The sequence below is a fragment of the Hippocampus bargibanti genome, linkage group LG05, assembly GCF_051943395.1.
Source record: "Hippocampus bargibanti isolate YZ-2025 linkage group LG05, ASM5194339v1, whole genome shotgun sequence".
Classification (NCBI taxonomy): Eukaryota; Metazoa; Chordata; class Actinopteri; order Syngnathiformes; family Syngnathidae; genus Hippocampus; species Hippocampus bargibanti.
In genome coordinates, this window is record NC_142738.1 from 239,893 (window position 1) to 267,685 (window position 27,793).

Consider the following 27,793-nt stretch of genomic DNA (forward strand, 5'->3'; position numbering starts at 1 on the left):
GGAGAAATATATATTCCACCACTTCTATGAGTTATGAAAATACAACTTGTTCATTTTTATAAACTGTAGTGTTTGCAAAAAGAGCGTCAACTTCAATCCATTTATTTCTGCGTTTCTCATTGTCGTATTGGTAAATTTCAAGAACCAGCATGGAGGGAAACGTGTCATACGTCATCATAAACTGCATAGCTTGGAAAATCCTACCAAAAACCATGACGTACTTCACAAAAATGCGACAAATATACGACTGCAAGTACAGAGTGCGCTCGCTTCACTGGACAGAAACCATCGCGGTGGAATATAGCGACGTGTAGCGTACCTACCTCATGTCACCGAATGCGTTCTAATCATTTGCATTTTTTAAAGAGCAGTCTCTATTTAATATATTTATGCACAAAAATAGGTCCAAAAGTTACAAAAAAGTAACCCAGTTTTGTTATCGGTGTTTACATCACTGAACAATACTAAATAGTCCCCAATTGGTTAATATAATGTTATCAGTACTTTTGTAATTCACTTTAATTCAACAAAATGTTTTTTTTCTATCAGATTACATGATTAATTAATGGGATAACAGTCTGAATCATCCTTTCTAAAAAAATCCCACCGTGTCGGCTAACACAAGACGACACAAATTCCACACTCCTTCCTCAAACTTTTCATGTTTGTTAAAATATGGATGAAATAGAAAAAAAACATGTAAAATATCTATTTAAAAAAAACACAGCGACAACAATAACGGTTACAATCGTTGATGTATTTTTGTTTCTCGGCTTACGTAACGCACCGAAGAACGTGGAGTCGTTGGAGTGGATCTAGTTTGTATGTTTCTATGCTGGAAAACCGCGCGGGTGCTCGGCGCATGCGCAAAATTCTAAAAGGCGATTTGCACAAGGGGCCAGCATCAAAGATGGCGGGAGCCTCCGACCCGCTGGAGGACATGCTCTTCCATGAAGTAGACGAGAAGGCGGTCAGCGACTTGGTTGGCTCGCTCGAATCGCAACTTGGGGAGGCCGAAGGCCCCGCCGCGTCCTATTCGGCCGGAAAACGCGAGGGAGCTCCGGCCGCCGCCACTCACTTCTCAGGGAAAGTGCGCGAGCAAGAGCCGCAACAAGGACACCCGGAGGCGGCTTTAAAGCTCCAGCCTCCCGCCGCTACGCTTCTCCCCTCGTACTCTTCTCCCTCCGGCGGCGGAAGCGCGGCTCCGGTCGGCGGCGGCGGCGGCCCGCAGACGTTCGGACAGGCGGCTTCGAGCTCGCCCGTTCAAAGTTTGAGCGGCCAGCCCGCCGCTGGCGGCGTCGCCGCCGCCGCCGTTAGCTTCCAGCGGGCTCCCGAAGCGTCGTCGCCCGGCTCGCAAAGTTTGAACGGCGCGGCGGGAGCTGTCAAGTTGCTCAGCTCTGCCGCCTCGACCACCACCGCAACAACAACCACCACCACCACCACCAGCAGCAGCACCGCTACCACAACGGCGGTGACGGCGGCGGCGAACAGCCCGCTTTCGGCCATGGCCGCCCCGGTCAACTTCCTTCCTGGAGCCCAGTCCGGGGCTCCACCCGCGCCCCAGCACAGACTCCCCGGCCCGGCACAGAACGGCGCGGAGTCCAAAACGGGGTCCGCGGTAGCCCCGGTGGCTCCCTCGCCGTCTCAAGTGGGGAACCACGGCAAAATGGCGGTGGCGGGTCAGCCCGCTTCCGGCAACTCGGTCATCCTGGCGAGCACCCCGCCGCCCGCGAGCGCCTGCTCGCCCGTCCCCCCGGCGGCCAAGCCGGCCGTCAACGGACTCGGCCAAGGCGCGGTGAGAGCGGCCGGCGCCGTCCACGTCCAGAGAGCCGGACCGGTGACCGGCAGCGTCCGTCCGGCCGCCCCTCATCCCCTGTTGGCCGTCCGGCCTCAGCAACAGGCCACCATCCAGCTGCCCCCCGGCTTCACCATGCCCGCAGGTGAGCGTCTTGACCGGTGAAAAGGGTGTATCCCAAAAATTAATTTCCCATAGGAAACCATTAAAATGAGAATAATCCGTTCCCAGGTTCCCATAAAACATCATTTTCTAATTTTCTATAATAAATAGAATATTATAATATATAATAAACGTTCTATGGTATTACAATTAAAGAAATGTACTGTACTGTATAATAAAGTCATTTTATTGACCTTTGTGATGGTCGTTGATGGCTTGATGGAATGTAGTGGCCGCTTTCATCAGCATTAAACGCTTGATGAGGAACGTAGCCTTCTTCTTTCACCATCTTGACGAATGATCCCTTGGAGGTGCTTTCTCTGCCATAATTGTATCTAGTCTTCATCCATTGTGTTCTGTTTAGCTGGGTTGATAGCTTTTTGCATCAAGTGTACAGATAGATGGCTTATGCGGGTTATTCGTGGAACCTGATTGATGGGAATTTTAACCTTGCAGTCTACACTCTGCCTTAGAACTATCAAACAAGTTGAAACAAGTCCTAATTTCACTGTTTTCTATCCATTTTCTCACTCTCCGTCGTCTGCCTGTCTCTTTGTTGTGTGTTTAAACCACCTCCGCTCACTGCTGCGTTCTTGACCAATCACGTGGCTTTAACCGAAGACTATGGGCGGGGTATAGAGGGCAAAAAAAAGTCGGCTGTCATTTTCTTGTTAGAACGGGCTCGTTCGCGAACGACACATCACTCATTGTGTGTATCCCGAAAAATAGTTTGTATGCCGTTGGTAAACCGAAAAGTTCGTAAGTCAAGGGCTTCGTAAGCCGACTGTATTCTGATTGGTGTTGACATATTGGTGGTGTGTCAGGTATGGTTCTGGTCCGCATCGAAACGGGTCAGTTGGTGATGGTGCCGCAGCAGGTTCTAGCCCAGGCGCAGGCCAAGACGCAGCAGAACCCCGGCGTGCCGCAGAGACCCGCCGGGCCCACCGCGCCCGCCGCCATCCGGGTCAGCGGCGCCGCTCCGGTGAGTGGAGGTGACGCCAAGTGATGGCGCCAAGCGGCGTAGCGTCTGATTTTGTGCGGGTCTTGTGTGTATGCGCAGACTCCTGTTTCACCTCAAAACATCCGTCTGGCCACCCCCCCTCACGCCAGACTTCAGTCTCCCTCGTCCTCTTCGTCCCCTTCGCCATCCTCGTCCTCCTCGGTGCAGGTGAGACTCTTTCTTCTCTTCCACCTTCATCACAATGAAGGCGTGTAAAATATCCACCAATCAGCTCACACGGATTTCAATTCCAAGCGATGACGCCTTCAAAACGTTTGTGCAATATTGCCACCCAAATGAATACGCTAGCTAGCTCTTAGCGATCTATTAGCTGGCTAGCTTTAGATCTATCTACAGTGATACCTCAGCTTACGAACTAAATTGGTTCCCAGAAAGTGCATGTGAGGCAAAAAGTGTGTCTTCCAAACATTAATTTCCCCTAAGAAACCATTAAAAATGAGAATAATCCGTTCCCAGGTCCCCATAAAACATCATTTTCTACTACATAAGCCTTAAAACGACACAAAATAGACCTTATTTTATGTATAATAAATGTGCTATTGTATTTTATTGAAAGAACTGTACAGTGATAGCTCAGCTTACGAACTTAATTGGTTCCCAGAAAGTGTAAGTCTTCCAAACATTAATTTCCAATAGGGAACCATCAAAACTGAGAATAATCAATTTCCAGGTCCCCATAAAAGATCATTTTCGACTAAATAAGCCTTAAAACTGCACAGAATATCCCTTATTTGATGTATAATAAATGTGCTACTATATTGTAATGAAAGAATTATAATCAAGTGGTTTTTATTGGTTACCTTTGTGATGGTCGTTGATGTCGTTGCCTCTTGATGATATCCGAGTGAAGTTGCCGTGCTTTCTCTGTAATAATACCCTCACGCACACTGTCCCCTGCTAGCTGCTTTTCGTTCAGCCAAATCAACAGCAGTTTTTCAACCTCTTCTATTGCCTGAGACCGTTGCTTAGAAAACGCCGACAACACCCTTAGCCACACATAGCAATGGTCGAGTTAGCGTACTCGTACTGGGTTGCTAGGTCACACGAACACACACCTCGTTGGTGTTTTTTGATGATGCCTTTCTTCTGCTCGGCCATCATTTTCTTTTGTGTCCTCTTGGGCTGAACACTAGCCCGTGAAGGGGTCTTTTTCGCTCCCATAATAGCAAAAGTACTCCTCTCGATAACAAACCAGGTCTGCACTCGGAGAGGGGGTGTGGAAAACTAGTCCGCCAGCCGCCGTGGCGCTCCGTGTGTTTCCTGACAACTAGTTTGTATGCCAATATTATATTCTCGCGAATTTAATGTTCGTAAGGCGAAATGTTTGTTAGCTAGCGCATTCGTAAACCAGGTATCAGTGTATTCTGAAAGGCGCTTTTAAATGAAATATATCATTATTAATATTATTTCATTTTTATTTTCTTCCCAAAGGCCATCGCGGCGACTTCCAGCGCTGCCGGCGTCCCGGTCAAAATGGCCCCGCCCCCGAAGGCAGCGCCGGCATTGTCTTCGGAGGTCACGACGGCCGCACCTACGGTGACGAACGCCGCCGTCAAGTCGGCGGCGGCAGCGCCGCCGCCTGGTACCGCCGCCCCACCTGGCGGCAGCAGAGTGACCTTGGTCTCGCAGGTGCGTCCATTGGAGGTCTGACCGGAGCTTGGTCTGCACCCGCGCCACAAGAAAAACCAAAATCCAAACAAATTTGGGTTTTCAATTCCCAAATAAATTCGAGAATGACAGCGAATGAGCTAAGAAAGCATGCAGTGATGTGATAATTATTCAGAAATAAATATGGATATACATAATGTAATAATAATAATAAATTTCACTTCTAAGCATCTTTCAAAACTCTCAAGGACACTTTACAGTCACAGGATCAGTATTTCTGTGGGTGAGCAGCGGCAGCCACACGCGCCAGTGTTCACTCAACACCCGGAACTAAATAACAAATAATAAATACCTAGAATGAAAAAACACATAAATATACACATAAGTGAATAGGGAAATAAATTAATAAAAAATTAAGCGGACACATAAATAATGCAAATTAATTAATTAATAAATAAACAAATGAACAAGTAAATAAGAGAATTGAAAAAGTAATGGATAAATAAAACATATACATAAATAAGGGAGTAAATAAATAATCAAATAAATGTATAAACAGATACATAAATAAAATAATAAATAAATAGATAATCAAATAATTGGACAAACAAATAAATGAGTAAATAAATGAATAAAATAAAAAACATACATAAATATATAAATAAGTGAAAAGGTGACTAAGTAAATAAAAATGAATAAAAAATAAGTGTACGGACACATAAATAAAGCAAATGAATAAGCAAAAATATTAATGAATAAATAAACAAATTAACAAATCAATAAGACAATCGAAGTAATGAATAAATAAAACATATATATATATATATAAATAAATGAGTAAATAATCAATTAAATAAATAAGTACATAAAGAGATACATAAATAAATAATCAAATAATTGGACAAACAAAGAGTAAATAAATGAAAAATGAATAAATCCCATAAAAAACATAAATAAATATGTAAATCTTGAGATTTTTGAAAGGCGCTTAGCAATGAAATGTATTATTATTATTCTAATTATTATCATTCTTATTTGATCGCCGGATTCGCGGCTGGCCGGCAACGGGTGGTGAAAGGCTTTCTTTTATTTTGACGGCGACAGGAAATGCAGGAGAACGTCAAGAAGTGCAAGAACTTCCTGGCTACGCTCATCAAGCTAGCGTCCAACAACTCGCCCTCGCCGGACACGTCCAAGAACGTGAAAGCGCTGGTCCAGGATCTGCTGGTACGTCACGGCGTCGGCGCCGCGTGCGGACGCCGCCAGGCTAAGGTGCGCCCGTGTGCTCGTTGGCAGGATGCAAAGATTGAGCCTGAGGAGTTCACCAGTCGTCTGCAGGCGGAGCTGAAATCGTCCCCGCAACCTTACCTCATCCCCTTCCTCAAGGTTGTCGTCGTCGTCGTCCTCAAGCCCGACCGGCGAATGACCCGACCGACGCCTCGTCTCACGCCAATCGAAATTTTTTTCACCTTTTCAGAAAAGTCTACCCGCCTTGCGTCAATCACTTCTCAGCAGCCAGCAGTCGCTGACCACGCCCCCCGCCGCCAACTACGCCCCGCCCATCAACGCCGCCATCCGACCGCGTTTGCCTGTCGGGACGCCCGGCGTCCGAATGAACGCGCCGCTCTCCACGGTGATATTTACGCTTGCTTGGATGCTGTCTGTTAGCGCATGTAGCTATGTAGCTGTAGCTGGCTATTTATTAGCTATATGGCTGTCTAGCTAGTTAGCTAGCTGGCTAGCTTTCTGTCTATTTGAGTTACTTCTGGGTTGAGTGAACGCTGGCGCTCGGGGCTGCCGCTTCTCACACGCAGAAAAAAACGAGTTTTGAAAGGCGCTTAGAAATGAAATATATTATAGTTATTATAAATACTTAGCTTGCGTATTTTTTGTAAACTGCCAGACGTGCAAAAAATGTGTCCGCTCCAGCGCCAGGGTTTTTGTCATTGTCACTCGAATTGCAGGACCCACAAAATAGTGAGTTTTAGAACTACATAAACGTTCAAAACAGTGTTAGAAACCTTGGATTCTCTTCTTTCATCCGAAAAAAAGAGCAAATTCCTAAGTTATATGGGCCTGGAGTTATATGAGCTTGAAATGGGGGCAAATGTACAAAATACAATACATACTTATTGCTTTATATAATAATAATCCATTTCATTTCTCAGCGCCTTTCAAAACTCTCAAGGTCACTTTACATTCACAGGAAAAGTTTTTTTTTTCTGCAGGTGAGCAGTGGCTGCCACGTGCGCCAGCGTTCACTCAACCCGGAAGTAACTCAAATAGATAGAAAGCTAGCTAGCCAGCTAGATAACTGTCTACATTCTTATTGGTTGAAAGAATAAGACTAAATAATGCCGAATTTGTATTCAGGCTATGGGTCGAGGCGGGATGCAGACTCTTCGCTCCCCCATGATGATGGGAGTGAGAACTCCAGGTGAGTGTTGGAAGGTCCTCCCTCCACCAGGTGTCAGTGTGGCACCGGGGCAATTGCGCCATTGCCTCACCCCGTATTGCTCGTTTTGTGCAGGCGCTCTGATGCGAGGACCCGTCGCTAAAGGTGCGGTCTCCTTGGCGGCGCCGGCCAATCAGAAGAAATTGGGAGATCCCGGGGGCGGGACTTTCAGGTCAGTCTTGTCACATTTTTCACCAGGACCTCCTCGTAAATTTCAAAGCACACACTTACGCTCGTGGGAATGAAATAAGCTGTCCGTACGGTGAGACCTCAGCTGATGCGCTTAATCGCTTCCCAGAAATTGTGTCTTGTCCCATAGGAAACCATTAAAAATGAGAAAAGTCCCTTCCCAGGTCCCCGTAAAACATCATCTTCAACTAAATAAGCCGGAAAACTACACAAAATATACCTTATCTTATGTATAATAAATGTGCTGTTGTATTGTCATTAAAGAAATAAACTGTACTGTATAATATCATACCTCTGAAGATGGAGGTTACTGATTGGCTGTGGCGACCCCTTGAAGGGAAAAGCCCAAAGGAAAAGAAGAAGATAATCAAGTGGTTTTATTGATGATCGTTGATGGCTTGATGGAATGGAGTGGGAGAGGGAGGGAGGGAGGGAGGGAGGGAGAGCTACTGTTTGGCAGGAGAGTCACCTTCCGTAAGGAGTGTCCCCTGCTAGCTGCTTTTCATTTATCTAAATCAACAAAAGTTTTTCAATCTCTTCTATTGCCCGAGACCGTTGCTTAGACAACACAGACTCACCCTTAGCCTCATGTAGCAATGGTCGATTTAGCGTGCTGGTACTGGGACGCTAAGTCACACAAACGCACAGACTTTGTTCATGTTTTTCAATGATCTTCTGCTCGACTGTCATTTTCCCCTCCCCTTCCTTATATGTCACTTCCCGGTGTCTCATCTCATTGTGTCCGACGCATTAGCCTCGTGTAGTCCTCCCATTCTGTGGAGTTGTGTTTGTATTGTTCAATCACGATTAAAAAAAAAAAAAAAAAGCAAATGGAACGGATTAAAAAAAATTACATTGATTATAATGGGAAATGTTGTTTTGGTTTTCAACCAAATTGGTTTTAAAACAGGTTTCTTCAACGGATTATGGTAGAAGAGCCAGGTATTGACTGTATTAGCATCAGTCAGTCGAGTTAGCGTGCGATCTGAACGTGTTACGGGTGGAACGCGAAGGACTCTCACGTTCAAGCTTTGGAAACTTTATTTGTGGCAGGGACGACGACGACATCAACGACGTGGCCTCCATGGCCGGCGTCAACCTGAGCGAGGAGAACGCCCGCATCCTGGCCACCAGTTCGGAGCTGGTGGGCACCAAGATCCGTTCGTGCAAGGACGAGGCCTTCCTGCCCGCCAACCTGCTGCACCGACGCATCTTGGACACGGGTCAGCCGCCAAAATGGCCGCCACTCACTGCTACATTTTATCATCAGCATAAGAATACATTTCATTTATAAGCGCCTTTCAAAACTGCAGTCACAGGATAACATTTTCTGCGGGTGAGCAGCGGCAGCCACACGCGCCACAGTTCACTCAACCTTGAAGTAACTCAAATAGAAAGAAAAAGAGGTATAATCAAAGAAAGTGAGAAAATCAAGATGCCTTTCCAACAGCTCCCGAATTTTGTTTTTCTACTTCTTTCTTTCCTTTCCTCTTCCTTTCATACTTTTGCTGCTGTGTTACTTCCGCCGGGTAGTTCTTGTCCCATGACTGTAGTGTGTTTTGAAAGGCACTTTGAAATTAAATGTATTATAATTTTATGATTATTATTTATTTATTATTTTTATCTATTGTTGTTGATGTCCCATTGAGAGACTGGGTCGTTTCTGCTTTGTTGACATCATGTTGCTCACATGAGATATCAAGCTATCTAGCTAGCTGGATAGCTAGCTATCTACACAGCTATCATCTATCTATTTGCTATCTATTAGCTATCTAGCTAGCTATTAGTTATCTATCCTTTCCTCTTCCTTTCATGACTTTGCTGCTACGTTACTTCCGGGTAGAGTGAACGCTGGCGTGAATGGCTGCCGCTGCTCACCCGCACCCAAAAAAAATGCCATGACCGTATTACGACGCCGCCGTGTTGCGTGATCAGCCCGCAGACTCGGCGTGAGCGAAGTCCCCCTGGAAGTGGTCAACTTGGTGTCGCACGCCACGCAGTCGCGACTGCGCTCGTTGCTGGAGAAAGTCTCGGCGCTGGCTCAGCATCGATCGGACGCCGTCAAGGTGACGCAGCCGATGACGCCCCGCCGCTGACCTGACAGCTAACCCGCTAACCACGTTTGCTATTGCGAGCAGGACGAAGAGCATCACGAGCAGACGAGCGACGTGCGTTCCCAGCTGCGCTTTTTCGAGCAACTGGAGCGCCTGGAGAAGCAACGCAAGGACGAGCAAGAAAGGGAAATCCTGCTCAAGGCCGCCAAGGTCTGAAAAACGCCACGCTAACGTTCAGGTTGAGCCTCCTCCGTTATCAGCCAAAATGGAGGCTGCGAACGCTCATCGGGTCTTTGCCGTGAAAACTGGGTTTGCGTCATTGCAACCGCGTACATATCTAGTTAGCTATCTATTTGCTTTCTATTAGCTATCGGACTAGCTAGCTAGCGATTTGCTGTCTATTAGCTATCTAGGTGACTATCTATTCGCTCGCTCGCTAGCTTTCTATCTATTTGAGTTATTCCGGGTTGAGTGAACGCTGGCGCGGGTGGCTGCCGCTGCTCGCCTACAGAAAAAAGTTCCTGTGACTGAAAAGTGACCTTGAGAGTTTTGAAAGGCGCTTAAAAAGGACATTTATAATTATTATTCTTCTTATTAAATAAGTGCCCTTGAGAGCACTTTATTTGCTAGCTATTTGCTAACTATTAGATATCTGGCTGGCTAGCAAGCTAGCTATTAGCTATCAATTAGCTGGCTACTTAGCTTTCTATGAGTAGGTTGAGTGAACGCTGGCGCGTGTGGCTGCCCCTGCTCACCCACAGAGAAAACTTATCCTGTGACTGAAAAGTGACCTTGAGAGTTTTGAAAGGCGCTTAAAAATGACATTTATTATTACAGTAAAGTCTGGTTATATCGATATCGGATATATCGATAGTCCCGGTTATATCGATACTATTTCTATGCACGCACGGAGAAAATTACGTGCAAACAGGGTCGGATATATCGATAGTCCCGGTTATATCGATATTTTTTCGGACTCCCTTGAATATCGATATAACGAGACTTTACTGTATTATTATTATTCTATTTGGCTTCATTTGTGTTTAATTTTGCAGAGTCGAGCCAGGCAAGAAGATCCCGAGCAGGCCCGTCTCAAGCAGAAGGCCAAAGAGGTTTGTTTGGTCTCGTGGGACCACATTTCCTCCCTCCGTCCGTCCGTCCGTCCGTCCCTTCTGGATCTTCTCAACTTGTTTTTGTGCTTTTTGCTTGACAGATGCAGCAGCAGGAGTTGGCCCAGATGCGGCAACGCGACGCCAACCTGACGGCGCTCGCCGCCATCGGGCCCAGAAAAAAACGCAAAATGGACTCGCCGGGCGGTGGCAGCGCCGCTGCCGAGGTAACATCGACACACACGCACACCAGATGAAGCGCGGGTGTCCAAGCCGAGGCTCGGGGGCCAAATCTGGCCCGCTACAGCATTTGATTCGGCCCGCCAAAGCAAATCAAAATTGTGAAACTCCATGATCATCTATCAAGTGAGCTACTTCGCGATCTATAAAGCGAGCTCGCTAGCTAGCTCTCTTTCTATTCACCTAGCTGGCTGATCCCTTACATCACAGGTGTCAAAGTCAAGGTCCGAGGGGCCAAATCTGGCCCGCCACATCATTTTATTCGGCCCGTGAAAGCAAATCAACATTGTAAAATTCCATGCTCGTCTATCAAGCTAGCTAGTTCACGAGCTAGCTAGCTGAATCGGTGTCGTGAAAGTGAGCGGCTCCTCTGTCGGCAGGCGTCGTCCGCATCGTCGGCGTCCACGTCGGCGGCGTCTTTGTCGTCGCCTCGCCAGCCTTGGCGCCAGCGCATCACCAGAGTCAACCTCAGGGACTTGATCGTATGTCTGGAACAGGACGGCAGCACAGCACGCTCGCTAACGCTCTACAAGGCACTGCTCAAGTGAGGACGAAACCCCGCCCCCCCAAGCTCATCCGCTGACGTGTGCCTTCCCCCATCGCCGCGGCAACACTTCCCGTAGTATCGCGTGACCACACGTGGGGTCAGACGGCGGAGCTAACAAGCGACGGCTCGGTGGCGGCCCGTCTGTGGGCTAAATGCGTGCGCGAGGTTTCCTAACGCTAAAATGGGGGTCCTGCCCACACACACACACACACACAACAGAATCGGAAGCCATCGGAGGTGAGCCGGCCAATCAAGATCAAGACCTGACCGCGGCACGCTAGCAGTAACTGAATTTTTTTGTTGCCGTAACATCCAAGCCGGCTAGCGGCTTTGCTAACATGCTAAAGTACGGTGGACACTGGACGAAGCGGGAGGCTCTGGTCCCGCGCGGTGCCACGGCAGCACATTTTCGTTCCGCTTGGATCTTGTAGTGCGGAATGCAGTCTCTCTTTTGCAGGTTTTTAAATGTTTTCTTTTCTTTGGCTTCTTGCGACGAGCGCCGCCAACTTTTACGATTATTTATATTTCCTACATTCTCTACTCCAACCACGGACTTTTACACCTGTTTGTACCTTTACTCAAATCAAAGATCTTTGTCACGTGAGCGGGCAGCGATGTCGCCGTTGTGATGTCATCATCGCGCACTGACGTCACCGTGGCGATGGCCGGGCCCGGCAAAGTTTTACATTCGAACGATGCTATTAAAAATCAGTTGAAGAACTGCAATGTAGCGTCTTATTTTGAAAAAAAAAATGCCATTTAACCACTTTGACAAGAGGCCAAACGTTGTCACTTCAACTTGTTTATTTGTCATGCCAAGCCATTGTTGTTGCATCCAAAACCGGCCTTAGTTAGCTACATGCTATAATAATTTCATTTCTAGGTCACTATACAGTCACGGGAGAAGTTTTTCTGTGTGTGAGCGGCGGCAGCCACACGCACCAGCGTTCACTCAAATAGTATCTCAAATAGATGGAAAGCTAGCTAATAGATAGCCAATAGATAGGTAGCTAGCTAGATAACTCATATATTTCCTGACTCAAAGAGTTAGCTAGCTATATAGCTAATAGATAGAAGTCAAAGTCGTCTTTATTGTCAAATATGCTAATATGTATGACATACAGCACAGATGAAATGACACAGCATGCAAGGCACTTATAATGACTTTAACAAACATAATAAACATGAAAACGCCAATTTGCCGGGAGAGCTAGCTATCACTTCGCTAATCGATAGCTAATAGCTAGCTATCCAGCTAGCTAATATAGCTAGCCATCAGGCTACACAAATAAAATGTATCATGATTGTTTATATTTGTATATGATAATAATAAATCATTTTATTTATTGGTGCCTCTCAAGAAACAAACAAGCAACTATCACTCTTCTTTTGTCTTTTCCCTTCAGGTCTCGCCACAGCGAATTTATTTGTCTGTTTATTTCTCAATCAACAAATAAAAAGAAATAACATCACACTGGGGAAGCTTAGCTATCACACAGTACTGAATTAGGCAGACATGCTAATGAAAATTAGCACCCGTGTTTTGGAAAATACTACAGCTAACATCATCCTGGGTTTGCTTGTTTACTTATCTTGTCTGATTCACAAAGATGAAGGAAGCAAAGACATGTCTGCGTTTATTTGAAGCTTTCTTCACAGCGAGGTTGTTTGTGGGAGACTCGCAGCCATCTTGACTCCCGATGATCTATATGCACATATTATTATTATTATTATTATTATTTTTTTTTAAACAATGTGACGCCATCTTTTTAAAGGACGTCCCCGGTGTGCCTCCCATCTCTTTCCGGTCGTGACGTCACATGCTAAGCGACCAACATGGCGGCCACGCTGGGCAAAAGCTTCTTTGAGGTCTGCGCGTTTGAGCGGGAAGCCGTCCAAAGGTTCCGAGAAGTCCAAATCAAACTCGGTAAGGTCAACGCGTGCGTGTTTTGTGTCTTGTGTCTTGTCTAACATGTCCAACTTCCGCTCGTTATAAACAAAGACATTTTACGGACGGCACATGCTAACCGGAGACAACAGCCGATTACGCTCTGCGCGCGCGCGCGTGTGTATGAATAGACCGTAACTTTTATCTTCGTGTTTAATATTGATTACTACATATTTAAAGAAGCGACCTATGCATGTCCTTACATACGTTTAAACGTAAATTCTACAATCGATATAAGCCCTTGTGGAATTAATCAATGAAATATTGAGACCGCTCCTATACTGAGACACTTTTAATTTGGAATCATTGACCCGGAATTTCTTGCTGGCATTTCCTGTTAGGAACCTTTTTTTGCATTCCAAAATGCCACTGTCTGAATTTCAATGTTGGTGTGATGTGCGCAGCTTCAGCGCCCGTTGCGGGAGCCGTGAAATTTCCAGACTCTGCGGGCGCCTTCCACTATGACAGCGGCGGCGATGACAAAGTGCACTCGCTCACCAGCAACAGATTCATCTCATGGTCGGCGCCAATCCATTGATTATTATTATCATTCGTCTGTGTAAGCTCTCAGTCGTACAGGAGTGGTCCATCCATCGATGAGAAGGTTTCTTCAGCCGTCATCTGTACAAAAGTGAAGGTTTCGGACGTTTCGCCTCCTATCCAAGAGGCTTCGTCAGCGAACTAAAGTCTGACTGGTCGTATCGGCCCTATTTATATATCTCTAATGTCCAGACATGGCGGCACCGGACACAGCTGGGATAGGTCCCTACTCTCAGGTTGGGGGGGCAGAGGACCACTCCCTGTGGCCCCACTGATCGTTCCTACATTCCTGACTAACGACTGCTCTTGTATGAACGCTCCAAATTGAACCTCACCCCACCAGACCGCTTTAAAGAAGGATTTTGTTGTTTTATAAGAATCGCTTCTTTTACTCCCCTTTCAAAGCATCTACGTTCTTTCGCTAAGATTTTAACCTCATTGTCGTCAAATGAGTGCTTGCTAGCTTTTAGGTGCAAATGTACTACCGATTGAGGCCCACTAGTATTATCCCTGCCATGTTGATAAAGTCTTTTTTTTGAGAATTTGTTGAGTCTCCCCTATTATTATCATTATTATCATTTGGTATTATGTGTTATTATCATTATTATTATTATTTTTATCATTTGGTATTATTATTATTATTATCGTTATTATTATTATCATTATTATTATCATTACTATCGTTTGGTATTATGTATTATCATTATTATTATCATCATTATTATAATTTTTATCATTTGGTATTATTATTATCGGCCTTGGTATTAGTCTTCTTTTTTCTACATGTTTACTTATTGTTGCTTTTCTTTTTCTTTTCTTCTACTCTACTACTTACTTCTACTACTTTATGATAATAATAATAATATATTTCGTTTATAAGCGCCTTTCAAAACTCTCAAGGTCACTTTACAGTCACAGGATATTTTTTTTGCGGGTGAGCAGCGGCAGCCACATGCGTTCACTCAGCTCGGAAGTAAATAGATAGAAAGCTGCATTGATGTTGCTTGTTGTTGTTTGCGTGGTCTGCGCAAACAGCCATTTTGGAAATGAAATGTAATGTGATTTTATTTTGAAAGGATGCGGCGCTACGTTTCGGCAAGCCCGTGACTGATCTTTTGTCGCTTCCCGCCGTTCGCCATCAGGACCACTTCGGGCAACGCGGTGCAGCTAACGGAGCACTCGTTGGACGGCAACCTGCTGAACAACGCCGTGCGGCTGCGCTTCGCCCACTGCCAGGTGATGCCCGGGGGCGTGGCCCTGGCCGAGACCCTCCACAACGTGGTGGTCCTGGTGGCCACCAATCAGAGCGTCCACAGGATGCTGCTGCCGCATCCCAAGCGCATGTATCGCAGCGTAAGTCCTCTCCTTGGTTATGACTAGTGCTGCGTCGTGTCGTATTATTATTATTAAAAAATCTGCGGAGCCATTTGGGAGCCGAAAGAGTCGGCTCTTTTTAGTGAGCTGAGCCAAAAGAGCCGGCTCTATTTTTCCCCGTGTGTATTTCTCCGGCGTTTTCAGGACGTGTTGACGGAGCTTCACACGCAGTCGGTGTTGACGGACGTGGGCAAGCTGAATTTGGAGGACGTCTGTCACGGCGCCGCCATCCCCGCCGCCTTCCGCCCCGCCGGCGGCGCGGCGGGAGTGAGCGCCGCCTGGTTAACGCAGCACGGCGACGCCCACTACGCCTTCGCTTCGCCCGGCGGCGGCGCGGCGGTGGTCACGCTGCCCGCCGAGGCGGCGCGGGCTGCGTTTGTGACGGAGCTGAAGACCAAGTGGATGATGCGCCGCCTGTCGGGGTGGATCCCCAGCGCCATGCGCGGCGAGCACGGCGCGTGGGACGGCGCGGCGGGCGTGGCGGCGCGGGAGATGGACGACGACTCGCTGGTCTTGGCCGTGTGTCTGGACCACAAATTGCGCGTGTGGTCGCTGCGGGTGAGTCGGCGACGGCGCCGCCGACAACGACGCCGCGCGTGAAACGATCGTATTGTTTTGCATCCGTTCAGGAGCAGACGTGCCTCCTGGAGGCGGACATGTTAGATTACATGCCGCTGGCGTGGAAAGGCGCCGGGCGGTTTTCGGGGGCGGGGCACCGCGTACGCCTCACCTCTTGCGCAACCGCCGGCCTGTGTCTGGCCGTGTACTTGGCGGCGCCCCGCGTGGGCCAGTTTGTGGTACTGCAGCTGCTGCCCGCCGCCGCCGCCGACAACAACAGCAACCGCTACGTCTTGGAGCACATCTCCTCGCTCTTCTGTTCTCATGTAAGCGGAAACTCCTTACGTGAGCATCTCCCAAATGTCCACCGGCGGCCATGTTTGTCCTCAGGAGACGCCGGTGGACTTTACGCTGACCGCCAGCGACGTTTGGGCCCTGTGGCTGGACGAAGACAACAACGCCGTCGTCAAATACATCAACTTTGAGCAGTCAGTCCAAAACTTCATCTTTGCTTCTTTGTCTTCGCCCGGCAACAAATTGGATTGGATTCCATGAACCTTTATTAGTCTGGCAGTAGAGAAATTGACATTTCACAGCAGCAAATCCATGAAAGGAAAGGAAGAAGTAGAAAAACAAAATACAGGAGCTGCTGCAAAGGTAGCCACGCTCGCGGCACCATCTTAAAGTAAAAAAACAAATACAAAAATATGGAACGGATTAACAATTTTTACATTGATTATAATGGAAAAGGTTGTTTTGGTTTTCAACATATAACAAAATAATATGACTACACAAAGACACAGTCAATCAATCATCAGCACTTTCTGCACCTTCTTTTGAAGCCGTTCTAGATGAAATAGGAGAGGATCAAAGCGTCCTTTTCACCAGTGGATCAGGGACGTCATGGTTGGAATGTGCACGTCTGCTACAAGTTAAATAATAATAATACATGTTAAATAATTGGATTGGATGTACCTTTATTCGTCCCGCAGTGGACAAAAAAAAAATGACATTTCACTGCAGAAAATCGATGAAAGGAAGAAGTAGAAAAACAAAATACAGGAGCTGCTGTAAAGGCAGCCACTCTCGCGGCGCCATCTTGAAGTACAAAACAACAACAAAAAACTAAATAACAAATAATATGGAACGGACTAACAATTTTTACATTGTTTATAATGGAAAAGGTTGTTTCGGTTTTCAACAAAAAGACAGTCATTCAATCTTCAGCACTTTCTGTACCTTCTTTGTTGCATGGAGCAGTTCTAGATGAAAGAGGAGAGGATCAAAGCATCCTTCTCACCAGTGGATCAGGGACGTCACAGTTGGAATGTGCACGTCTGCTACAAAAAGAGATTGTCTCATATCTACTTTCCCAAGTAGATCCGCTTCAATTCCAAGCCGCAGCAGCACACGTGTCCAACTAAGAACCAAAGTCTGCTTTCCTCAAGCAAATAATTTGTCACTCTTGGTTTGAAGTAGCGAGAAGTTCAGTGGCCCCCCACGACAGGCGCAAGAAAGCACAATGGCAGTCGAATGGCACCGACATTCCTCCCAATCAAAAACGGTGCTGGCATATTACATGCTGATCCGCATGCATCTTTTTTTGTCGTTACTCCTCAGGAACGTATCGGGGAAATGGAATCAGGTGTTTGTTCAGCCTCGCCCAGAAGAGGAAGTCCACATCGGCGTGGATCAGGACCCCCGGGTGAGTCGCCCGTCAATAATAAGAAGAAGAAGAATACATTTCATTTATAAGCGCCAAACTCTCAAAGTCACTTTTTTTCTTTGGGTGAGCAGCGGCAGTCACATGCGCCAGCATTCACTCAACTCAAATAGAGCTACGAGAGAAAGTTTGCTAGCTAATGGATAGCAAATAGATAGCCAGATAGCTAGACAGCTAATAGCTACCTAGCTAGCGAATGGATATCAAATAAATAGCTAATAGTTAGCTAGATAGCCAGCTAGACAGCTAATAGCTACCTAGCTAGCTAATGGATAGCAAATAAATAATGAATAGATAGCCAGCTGATAGCTAGCCAGCTAGCTAATGGATAGCGGATAGATAGCCACCAGCTAGACATCTTACAGCTAGACAGCCAATAACTCGCCATCTAGCTAATAGATAGCCAACAGCTAGCCAGCTTACATGGTCAGCTTTTGAAAAAATCCGTTGTTTTCTTAAAAGGTTTCTATTGAATTCCTGTCATATCAATCAAATGCGTCTGTTAATCAATGAAAAAAATTGACAGATGAATCAATAACTAATCATGACAGCGAGAACGGGACTGCTAACTTCCTGTCGACATGATTGGCAGGAAACCTACTTGGACGCCATCTTCTCGCCTCACGGCTTCGCGGCGGCGGCCGTCGTCAAAGCTCTGCGGGTGAGCGGCCGTTACCGCGGCAACGGGTCAATCCTTGCGGGGGTTTCGCGGGTGACCCCCGTCGCCGCCGTCTTGACCGGCAGATCTTCCGGCGAGGTCCGGACGTGCTAGCCGACGTTTCGCGGGAGGGGCTGAAGAAGGAAATCACGCTGGCCGTGGAGAACGAGGTGAGCGTCATTGTCACCGATCCAAATTCACCTTTTGAGTTTGGAGAAAGAAAAAAAAAAACATGGCGGGAAGAAGGACCAAATTGAAAGGCGGCGTCCGTCCATTAGCTAGCTGGATAGCTATTAGCTGACTGGCTGGTGGCTATCTAGTCGCTATTTATTTGCTACCCATTAGCTAGCTAGCTCTTAGCTGTTTAGCTAAGTGGCTGTCTATCTATTTACCTACCTACCCACCTACCTATCTATCTATCTATCTATCTATCTGTCTGTCTGTCTGTCTGTCTGTCTGTCTGTCTATCTATCCATCCATCCATCTGCGTCCGTCCTCCTGAAATGTTGTTGTTGTTGTTTTTGTCCGTCCAGCTCCAGAGCAGCGTGACGGAGTTTGAGTTTTCCCAGGAGGAATACGGCCACCTTCAGGTGGAATTCTGGTCCAAGTTGTACACGTGCTGCGTGCAGTACCAGGAGGCGCTGGCCACGCCCCTCGCCATCAGCGTCAGTCCGCACAGTCACATGGCGTGCCTGCTCAAGAAGGTCCGCGACGGTCGGCGCCGCCTCGCGCCCGTTCCCGCTCACCGGCGCGCGTTTGCCCGTTTTAGGGATTTCTTTCCTTCCTGCTGCCTTGTTTCGCCGTCGACCATCTTTACCTGTCGTCCGACCGCCGCTTCCCGTCCGAGGACGACGTCCCGCTAGCCCGGGGTAAGCGTCGCCTGCTTCCTGCTTCCTGCGCCTGCGTACGCGCTTCCTGACGCGTTCGCGCGCGCGTTCAGAGTCGGCGGCGGGCGCGGACGTGGCGGCGCTGATGGCGTGTTTGCGCGTGCTGAGGGACGGGGTGTCGTCGGAAATGGCCGCCGACATGGAGACGGCGCTGCGGCACGCCGAGTCGCCCGAGAGGAGCGCCAACGTCGTCCTGGACAAAATGCTGGCGCAGGACAAGTCCGTCGCCGGCGCATGTACGCGTGCGCGCGCTGCTGTCACCGTGGTTACCGTGCGTGCGTGCGTGCGTGTGTGCAGTCAAAACGTGGTGGAGGACATTCAGAACAAACTGCAGGATGTTTCCAACCTGACGGCGGCCATGTTGGTTCTGCTGAGCGAGTTGGACCTGGAGACGGACTTGGACTATGGGGACGCTCCCCTCTTAGCGGGTATGGCTCACCTTCCTTCCTTCCAAGCAGCTGCTCGGCGTGAACTGTCTGCGCCTGCCCCTGCGCGTGCGTCTTCCAGGCGAAAGTCTGAGCGCGTCTCAGCTGTACTCGAGCGACGCGGCCGCGTCGCTGTTGTGTCGCGCGCTGAGTCACGTGAGCGCCACGCGGACGCTGCTGTGCCGGGACGCGTTGCTCCTCCTCAAGCTGTGCCTGCGCCTGGGCGACCACGTACGTGCGCGGCGCCCGCCGCGGGATGGGACGGCGGCCGTTTTGACGCCGCTCACGGAAGCTTTCTTTGCGCGTCAGGCGTCGCCGGGCGCGGCGTCTCAGCTGCTTCGGCTCCAGCAGGAAGCGATCCCGCGCGCGGCCCAGCTCTTGTCGTCGTACTTCCTGCTCCGCCGCCTCAGCCGCGGCGTGGGCGCGCGAGTGGCGGACGACGCGGCGTGAGTGCCCCGCGCGCCGGGTCGAAGCCGCGCCCCGCCGTTGACCTTTGACCTCGCCGTTTCTCCAGAGACGCCGACCTGCGGCGCCTCGGCGCCTTGCGCCTCGACGACGCGCCGGCCGCCGTCTCGTGCGTTCCGGCGGCGGAGATGTTCTACCGGAGTTGCGGGCGCAAGCTAGCCGTGCGCCACCTTTTCGCCCAGAACGCGGCGGGCGGCCCCCCCGCCTCCTGGAACCACGCCGCGGCCAACGTGCTGCAGCTGCTCGCTCAACTGCTGTATCCTCAACCGCCATCGCCGTGACGACCCACCGCACTTTGATAATTATCATAATCCATTTGATTTCTAAGCGCCTTTCAAAACTCTCAAGGTCACTTTACAGTCACGGGAGATGTTTTTTCTGTGAGTGAGCAGCGGCAGCCACACACGCCAGCGTTCACTCAACCTGGAATAACAAATCGATAGAAAGCTAACTAGCTAGCTAACAGATAGCTAGATGATAATAATAAATTTGATTTCTAAGCGCCTTTCAAAACTCAAGGTCACTTTACAGTCACAGGATCCGTTTTTTTTTTCTTGTGGGTGAGCAGCGGCAGCCACATGCACCACCAGCGTTCACTCAACCCGGGAATAACTCAAATAGATAGACAGTTAGCTAGCGAGCTCATAGATAGCAAATACTTTGATACGTTGTCCTCACTTAACCGCTGCCTGGCAGCTGGCCCAGCAATTCGGGTTTCCATTTCCCAGAATGCCTCATGGCCAACTGCCAGTACGCTCAGCTGCAGGTCGGTACGGCGCAAGGCGCCGCCGCCGCCTCGTCGCCAGACGGAACCGTCGGCCAAACGTTTGTGTTTTGGGCGCAGGATTACGTGCGTCTGATTGCGCCGTGGTGCCAAGTCAACATCGGCTCTTGCCGTTTTATGCTAGCTCAATGCTACCTCGCCAACGGCGAAGGTCACAAGGTGAGCGCTGGCGGCCGACCGCCGCGTCGCGGACGCGTCCCGTCGACTCTCACCTTTCTTCCCGACTTCCCATCAGGCCTTGCGGTGCTTCCAAGAAGCCGCCACCGAAGTGGAGAAGGAAGACTTCCTGGTGAGGTTGACGGGAGCCGAGGACGAGCGAGCCGCCGCCTGCTCGCCGGCGTTGCGCTACTACAACAAGGTTAGACGCCGCCGACCGCCGCCGACCGGCTGGCACTTTCCCGAAAAGATTGCCGCTCGTGCTAACCGCTAACGGGCCGCGTGCCCGCGTTTGTTTCAGGTGCTGCGTTTGCTGGAGGATGTCGGCCTGCCGGAGCTTGTCATCCAGTTAGCGATGTTAGCGTTAGCCGAAGCCGTCAATGATGTCGGCAGTCAGGTGATTACACCGCGCGCGCACACACACACACACACACGATGGTTTCAATCACCTCCCCAAAAAATATATATTTATGATATATAGCAGAACACGTGTGGATAATACGAAATATAAAATGACACGAAAAGTGATGAAATTAATCAATGACCTGTAAACACTTTGTTATCCACTAGTATTGAGTAGGAAACAAGAGGTAGACACGGTATCCTATCCTATCCTGTCGTATAGATGCCACGTCGGCCATTTTGAATGGATTTCGACTCATTCCAGCTCCAGTTGAAGCCTTCCCGTCTTTCATCCTTTCATTGACTCGACGCGAAGCGTTTGAAAATGTACCAACAAGTCGTCCATTGTTTGCAATTTGAATGGATTTCGACTTTGGACCGTTTTGTCGGAACGGAACCCGCTCGTAGCTCGGTTGTTCCCTGTCATTTTTGTGTATTTATGATTTGCGCGTGTAGGCGGCCTTGTGGACCCGAATCTTCAAGCATCATCTGGATCTGGGACACAACCGCGAAGCTTACGAGGCTTTGATCCAGAACCCGGACTCTAGCATGTGAGTGCGCGCGCGCATGCGTGCCGTCGCGCGACCGCCTGACCCACGAAGACGCGTGTGCGTTTTGCGCGCAGGCAGCTGGACTGCCTCCGTCAGCTGGTGGTGGTCCTCTGCGAGCGAGCTCAGCTTCACGACTTGGTCCGCTTCTCTTACGTCAACCTGCACGACCAGGTGGGAGGGAGGGGCAAAAGCCACCATTTTAAGGAGACTCCGCCCACTTTTTTCCATCATTCCTTCCTTCCTCGATCAGGTGGTCGGAATCATCGAATCGCGGGCGAGGGGCGTCGACCTTCTGGCGCACAACTACTACGAACTCCTTTATGCCTTTCACATCAACCGACACAACTACAGGAAAGGTACGCGGGCGGCTAGCGCGGGTATCATCGTACATTTCATTTCTGAGCGCTTTTCAAAACTCTCAAGGTCACTTACAGTCACAGGATGACGTTTGCCAGCCTTCGCTCAACCTGGAAGTAACTCAAATAGATGGAAAGCTAGCTAGCTAGATAATAATCATAATACATTTCATTGATAAGCGCTTTTCAAAACTCTCAAGGTCACTTTACAGTATAGGATGAGTTAGCTATCTAGCTTGACAGCTATATAGCTAATAGCTAGCTCGCCAGCTAGATAGCTAACAGCACTCAACCTGGAAGTAACTCAAATAGATAGAAAGCTAGCTAGCTAATAGATAGCTAATAATACATTTCATTCTTAAGCGCTTTTCAAAACTCTCAAGGTTACTTTACAGTTACAGGATAAGTTGGCTATCTTGCTTGACAGATAGCAAATAGCTAGCTAGCCAGCTAGCTAATAGCACTCAACCTGTAAGTAACTCAAATACATACATCATACGTGTTTTTTTTTTTCGGGTTAAGGAATTTCCGTTTGACAGAATTCCTTATGAGAGAAGACTTATGACAGTCTAGCTAGCTCTCAAGCTAGCTACCTGGCGATCTACAGTGTTTGCTATCTATTAGCTATCTATTGTAATAATATATCGTATCATTTAATTTCTAGGCGCCTTTCAAAATATTAGCTGTCTAGCCATCTAGCTAGCTATTGTTTAGCTATCAGCGACTGTATCCTGTGATCTTTAAGAATTTTGAAAGGTGCTTATAAATGAAATGTATTATTATAAATGGGTAGAAGGCTAGCTAGCTAGCTAATAGATAGCCAATAATAATACATTTCATGATATAGGTACATGATCTGAATCGCTGCGTGTGTGTGTGTGTGTGTGTGTGTGTGTGTGTGTGTGTGTGTGTGTGTGTGTGTGTGTGTGTGTGTGTGTGTGTGTGTGTGTGTGTGTGTGTGTGTGTGTGTGTGTGTGTGTGTGTAGCGGGCACGGTGATGTTGGAGCTAGCGGTGCGTTTGGGTCGCGAAGTGTGCTCAGTGCGCGGCCTGAAGAAACAAGTCAACTGCTTCCTGGCCGCCATCAACTGCCTGCGCCTCATCCGGCCCGAATACGCCTGGATGGTTCTGCCCGTCTCCGAGGTGACCAGCGCACCCGACCGGCATCGCTCATGTCATTTGTTATTATTATGATTAATTTTATTGCTGTCTTTGCAGGCCCAGCATCCGGGAGCATCTCCCAAACGAAACTCTGACGGCGACATTGTGGACCCACCAGGTCAGACTGGACAGCTGTCAATCAATAGCGAGTGTGGCTATCTATTAGCTATCTCTTCATAATCATAATAACAATCATGTCATTTATCAGGGCCTTTCAAAACTCTCAAGGACACTTTACAGTCACAGTATATTTTGCTATCAATTAGCTAACTGGCTGGCTATCCGTTAGTTATATAGCTAGTTGTCTAGCTGGCTATCTATTAGCTTTCTATGAGCTACAGTAAAGTCTCGTTATATCGATATTCAAGGGAGTCCGAAAAAATATCGATATAACCGGGACTATCGATATATCCCATATCGATATCACGAGACTTTACTGTATATATTTATGACTACATTTCATTTATAAGCGCCTTTCAAAACTCTCAAGGACACTTTACAGTCACAGGATAAGTTAGCTGTTTACTATCTATTCGCTATCTGGCCGGCTATCCGTTAGTTATATAGCTGGTTGTCTAGCTGGCTATCTATTGGCTAGAGTTTTACGACTAGGTAAACATTCAATGCAGCGTGAGAAACCATATACGCTCTTCTTTCATAAGAAAAAAAAAAAAGAGTTAATTCCTAAATGATACGGGTCTGGAGTTATCTGAGATTGAAATGGGGGCAGATGTACAAAATATAATACATATTGATTTATATAGCGCTTTAACAGCTTCAGCTGGAACAAAGCGCTAACATAGAAAAAGGGGAAAATCCGCCCCCTTGTGGAAGAAAAAAAAAGCATTGCCAGAGGTCTGACCAGCACTTTATCGGCACCCGAGCGTGAAAACCCCAAAACCCAAACAAATTCGAGAATGGCGCCTCGATGTCGTATTTTCAATGCTCAAATCAATTCGCGAATAGGCCGATGATCCTCGTGGTGTGTGATGTCACTTCCTGTATGTGTGGCAGTCAAGCGGCAGGTGGACATTTTGGAACTGCGCGACCTGGAGAAAGAATTGATGATGGCGACCGGTCGACTGGCGTTGGTTCAACATCAGCCGCGGGCGGCCGCCGTCGTTGGTAAGCCGCCACGCCGCCGTTTCATTTCTAAGCGCCTTGCAAAATTCTCAAGGTCACTTTGCACGCACTCACAGGATCACTTTTTCTGTGGGTGAGCTAATAATCACTCAACCCAGAAGTAACTCCAATAGATAGAAAGCTAGCTAGCTAAGAATTAGCTAATAATCACTCAACCCAGAAGTAACTCCAATAGATAGAAAGCTAGCTAGCTAAGAATTAGCTAATAATCACTCAAACCAGAAGTAACTCCAATAGATAGAAAGCTAGCTAGCTAAGAATTAGCTAATAATCACTCAACCCAGAAGTAACTCCAATAGATAGAAAGCTAGCTAGCTAAGAATTAGCTAATAATCACTCAACCCAGAAGTAACTCCAATAGATAGAAAGCTAGCTAGCTAAGAATTAGCTAATAATCACTCAAACCAGAAGTAACTCCAATAGATAGAAAGCTAGCTAAGAGTTAGCTAATAATCACTCAACCCAGAAGTAACTCAACTAGATAGAAAGCTAAGCTAAGAGTTTTCCAAAACCCTCTTTTTGCGTTGAGTCGGGACGGGTCCTTCGGAGTTGGTGCGCCTCCTACTGGACGCCGGACTCTTCATGTGCGCCCGGCAACTGTGCGACGTCTTCAAGCTGCCGCTGGCGCCCATTTTCGACGCGCTGACCTTCAGGTAAGTGGCCAGAAATTTGCTGCCATCTACTGGGAGGTGCGCGCCGCTAAAATTGGGACAGTGATACCTCAGCTTACCAACGCTTTAACTCGCCAACTTTTCGCCTTATGAACATTAAATTCGCAAGAATATCATCTTGGCATACGTACTAGTTTTCGGCGGACAAACCAAACCACGCCGCGGGCTAGTTTTTGTCGCCCCCTTTCGTTGAGTGCAGACATGGTTTGTTATCGAGTGGAGCACCTTTGCTATTATGGGAGTGAAAAAGACCCCACCACGGGCTGACAATGACAATACAATAGTACGTTTATTAGACATAAAATAAGGTATATTTTGCGTAGTTTTAATAATAATACATTTCATTTGTAAGTGCCTTTCAAAACTCTCAAGGACACTTTACAGTCACGTGATATTTTTTGGGGGTGAGCAGCGGGAGACACACGCGCCAGCGTTCACTCAACCTAAAATGATCATCATTACACAACAGTAATAATAATCATAATAATTTTAAGGCTTATTTAGTAGGAAATGATGTTTTATGAGGACGTGGGAACAGATTATTCTCATTTGAATGCTTTCTTATGGGAAATAAATGTTTGGCAGATGAACTTTTCACCTTACACACACTTTCTGGGAAGCAATTAAGTGCGGAAGCTGAACTGTCACTGTATTTGTGTTTTTAAAATAATAAATCAAAATTGGTTTAAAAATGCATTTGCGTTGTTGCGTTGCGTTCAGGTGCATCAAGCTTCAGTTTGGCAGCGAGGAAGCTCAAAGCGATGCTTGGCTTTGGTTGGCGGCCAATCAGCTCCCGTTTGTGGTCAACACCAAAGAGTCCAGGTGAGTTGCGACGCTTCAACAAAATTCCCCCTTGGTGACATCACACTTTGTTTGTTTGTTGTTAGCGCGGCGGACGAGGCGTGGCGCCTGCTGTCGTGGTTCCTTTCGGAGTTTCCGTCATCCGACGGGCTTCACCATCGCCAAGTTCTTGTCAAGCTGCTGTCGCACGGCGTCCCGCCGCCCGATTGGCTCGTCAAGTCCTACAAAGTGCGTGTCTCAAACTCACAAACGGGTTCCCGTCTTGCTAGCTGGCACAATTAACGGCTAATCCGCTGCGCGACTGAAATCGCTAACCTTTCGTAACGGTTGAAAGTCCCAATTTTTTTACCGTCAAACTTTTCCACCCAAAATTTCCATTTTTTTTTTTACGTCTCGGTTTATAACAAAAAAAAAAAATCAGTTCTCGAATTAACTGAGTGCACTTGAATGCACCACTCGATTCCCCGACGCTTCCCGGTACGCATTGTTCAATCGCAATAAAACAAAAGCAGAAAGAACGGATTAACCATTTTTACGTTGATTATAAGGGCAAATGTTGTTTTGGTTTTTGAACAAATTTGTTTTAAAACCGGATTATGGTTGGGCTGTACTTGATGATGATAACCCTGCGGGTCCCAAAATTGTGGCGCTAATCATCGGGATGTTGACAGATTGTCGTGTTGCTTCCCGTTTGTTCCTGCTTTACACAGGAAGTGGACGCGGCGGCTTTGCTGCGTCTCTACTTGAACTTTGACCTGCTGGACGCAGCGGGTGACTTGGTGATCGAGTACGTGGACGCCCTGTTGGGACGCGGACACCAATACTTCGGGATCAAGGTAACGCTTGACGGCTTTACATCTCGCCGACATTTGTCATCATAAGAATAAGAAAAATAATAATAATCATCCATTTCATTTGTAAGCACCTTTCAAAACGCTCAAGAACACTTTACAGTCACCGGATAAGTTTTTCTGTGGGTGAGCAGCGGCAGCCGCGCGCGCCAGTGTTCACTCAACCTGGAAGTAACTCAAATGGATTGAAAGCTAGCTAGCCAGCTAATAGAAACATTGTATTTATAAGTGCCTTTCAAAACTCTCAAGGACATATTATTCCATATTAGCTAGCTAGCCTTCTATCTATTTGAGTTACTTCCAGTTTGAGTGAACGCTGGCGCGTGTGGCTGCCGCTGCTCACCCACAGAAAAACTTATCCAGTAACTGAAAAGTGACCTTCAGAGTTTTGAAAGGTGTTGATCAATGAAATGTATTATTATTATTATCATAGCTATCTCTATCAAAAATAAAGCGAGCTAGCTAGCTAATGTTTTATAGGGACCTGGGAACGGATTATTCTCATCTTAATGGTTTCTTATGGGAAATAAATATTTGGCAGACTTAAACACACTTTCTGGGAACAACAAATCTGATTTTTGCTGTTCAGACGCCGCTCTCGGCACGCAATCCGTGCGTTTGGCTGCCGTACACGCCCATCGATCAGCTGATGGCGGCGCTCAAGGACACGCACGGCAACCGAGACGTGAGTGTGACCTCACTTCCTGTTTGGGCGGAGGCGCTTTGGATTGACCTTTCGCTCCCCCTTTTCAGCTTTACAGGCGACTTTTCGACAAAATGGCCGACTACCACAAGATGGTGGAAAACGCCAGTCGGATGGTGCTGGCAAGTCGTTAAATATTCACTGTTTTTTTGTTACCTGTTGAGAAAATAAAATGTGACGTTTTTTTTTTGCCAACCAACCAAAGCGCCTTTTGTTTTTTATTTCCATTTGAAATGGCTGCGGCGGCCCTCCCAGCTCCATTTATAATCATCATCATAATTAGAATAATAATAATAATACATTTGAGTTCTAAGCGCCTATCAAAACTCTCAAGGTCACTTTACAGTCACGTGATTAGCCAGTTAGCTAGCTAGCGACCGAGCGAGGCAGAATTTTCAAATCCGCACCTTATTGAGGAACCCCGAATGGACTTTCCAGCCCAACTTTGGAGTTCCCCT

The 27,793-nt window shown here is 47.6% G+C and overlaps 2 protein-coding genes across 4 annotated transcripts; both read left to right on the forward strand.

Annotated features, from left to right (window-relative positions):
* The first annotated feature begins 256 nt into the window (after window positions 1–256).
* Window positions 257–11,715, forward strand: LOC148897332 (transcription initiation factor TFIID subunit 4-like). The gene is made up of 15 exons (XM_088996097.1): window positions 257–1,940; window positions 2,782–2,939; window positions 3,018–3,125; window positions 4,410–4,607; window positions 5,691–5,813; window positions 5,883–5,972; window positions 6,064–6,219; window positions 6,960–7,023; window positions 7,117–7,213; window positions 8,284–8,453; window positions 9,166–9,296; window positions 9,369–9,494; window positions 10,340–10,396; window positions 10,498–10,620; window positions 11,014–11,715. Exons 1-15 carry the CDS (start codon window positions 755–757, stop codon window positions 11,179–11,181), a joined length of 2,955 nt encoding a protein of 984 aa, XP_088852223.1. The 5' UTR covers window positions 257–754; the 3' UTR covers window positions 11,182–11,715.
* A 1,246-nt stretch (window positions 11,716–12,961) lies between these two features.
* Window positions 12,962–27,715, forward strand: nup160 (nucleoporin 160). Of its 3 annotated transcripts, XM_088995653.1 has the most exons (32): window positions 12,962–13,107; window positions 13,533–13,647; window positions 14,811–15,021; window positions 15,187–15,600; window positions 15,672–15,926; window positions 15,991–16,088; window positions 17,221–17,305; window positions 17,916–17,984; window positions 18,068–18,151; window positions 18,515–18,685; window positions 18,751–18,850; window positions 18,922–19,087; window positions 19,166–19,296; window positions 19,376–19,524; window positions 19,603–19,739; window positions 19,808–20,014; window positions 20,455–20,524; window positions 20,603–20,701; window positions 20,778–20,900; window positions 21,000–21,095; window positions 21,557–21,651; window positions 21,726–21,822; window positions 21,902–22,007; window positions 22,994–23,148; window positions 23,224–23,284; window positions 24,181–24,291; window positions 24,839–24,962; window positions 25,701–25,802; window positions 25,868–26,009; window positions 26,492–26,617; window positions 27,222–27,317; window positions 27,386–27,715. In XM_088995653.1, the coding sequence occupies exons 1-32, from the start codon at window positions 13,017–13,019 to the stop codon at window positions 27,467–27,469; spliced, it is 4,170 nt and encodes a 1,389-aa protein (XP_088851779.1). In that variant the 5' UTR covers window positions 12,962–13,016; the 3' UTR covers window positions 27,470–27,715. The 3 variants fall into 3 exon arrangements, with proteins under 3 accessions (XP_088851779.1, XP_088851777.1, XP_088851778.1); XM_088995651.1 differs by having other exon boundaries at window positions 18,922–19,296; XM_088995652.1 differs by having other exon boundaries at window positions 19,376–19,739.
* Window positions 27,716–27,793: the final 78 nt, after the last annotated feature.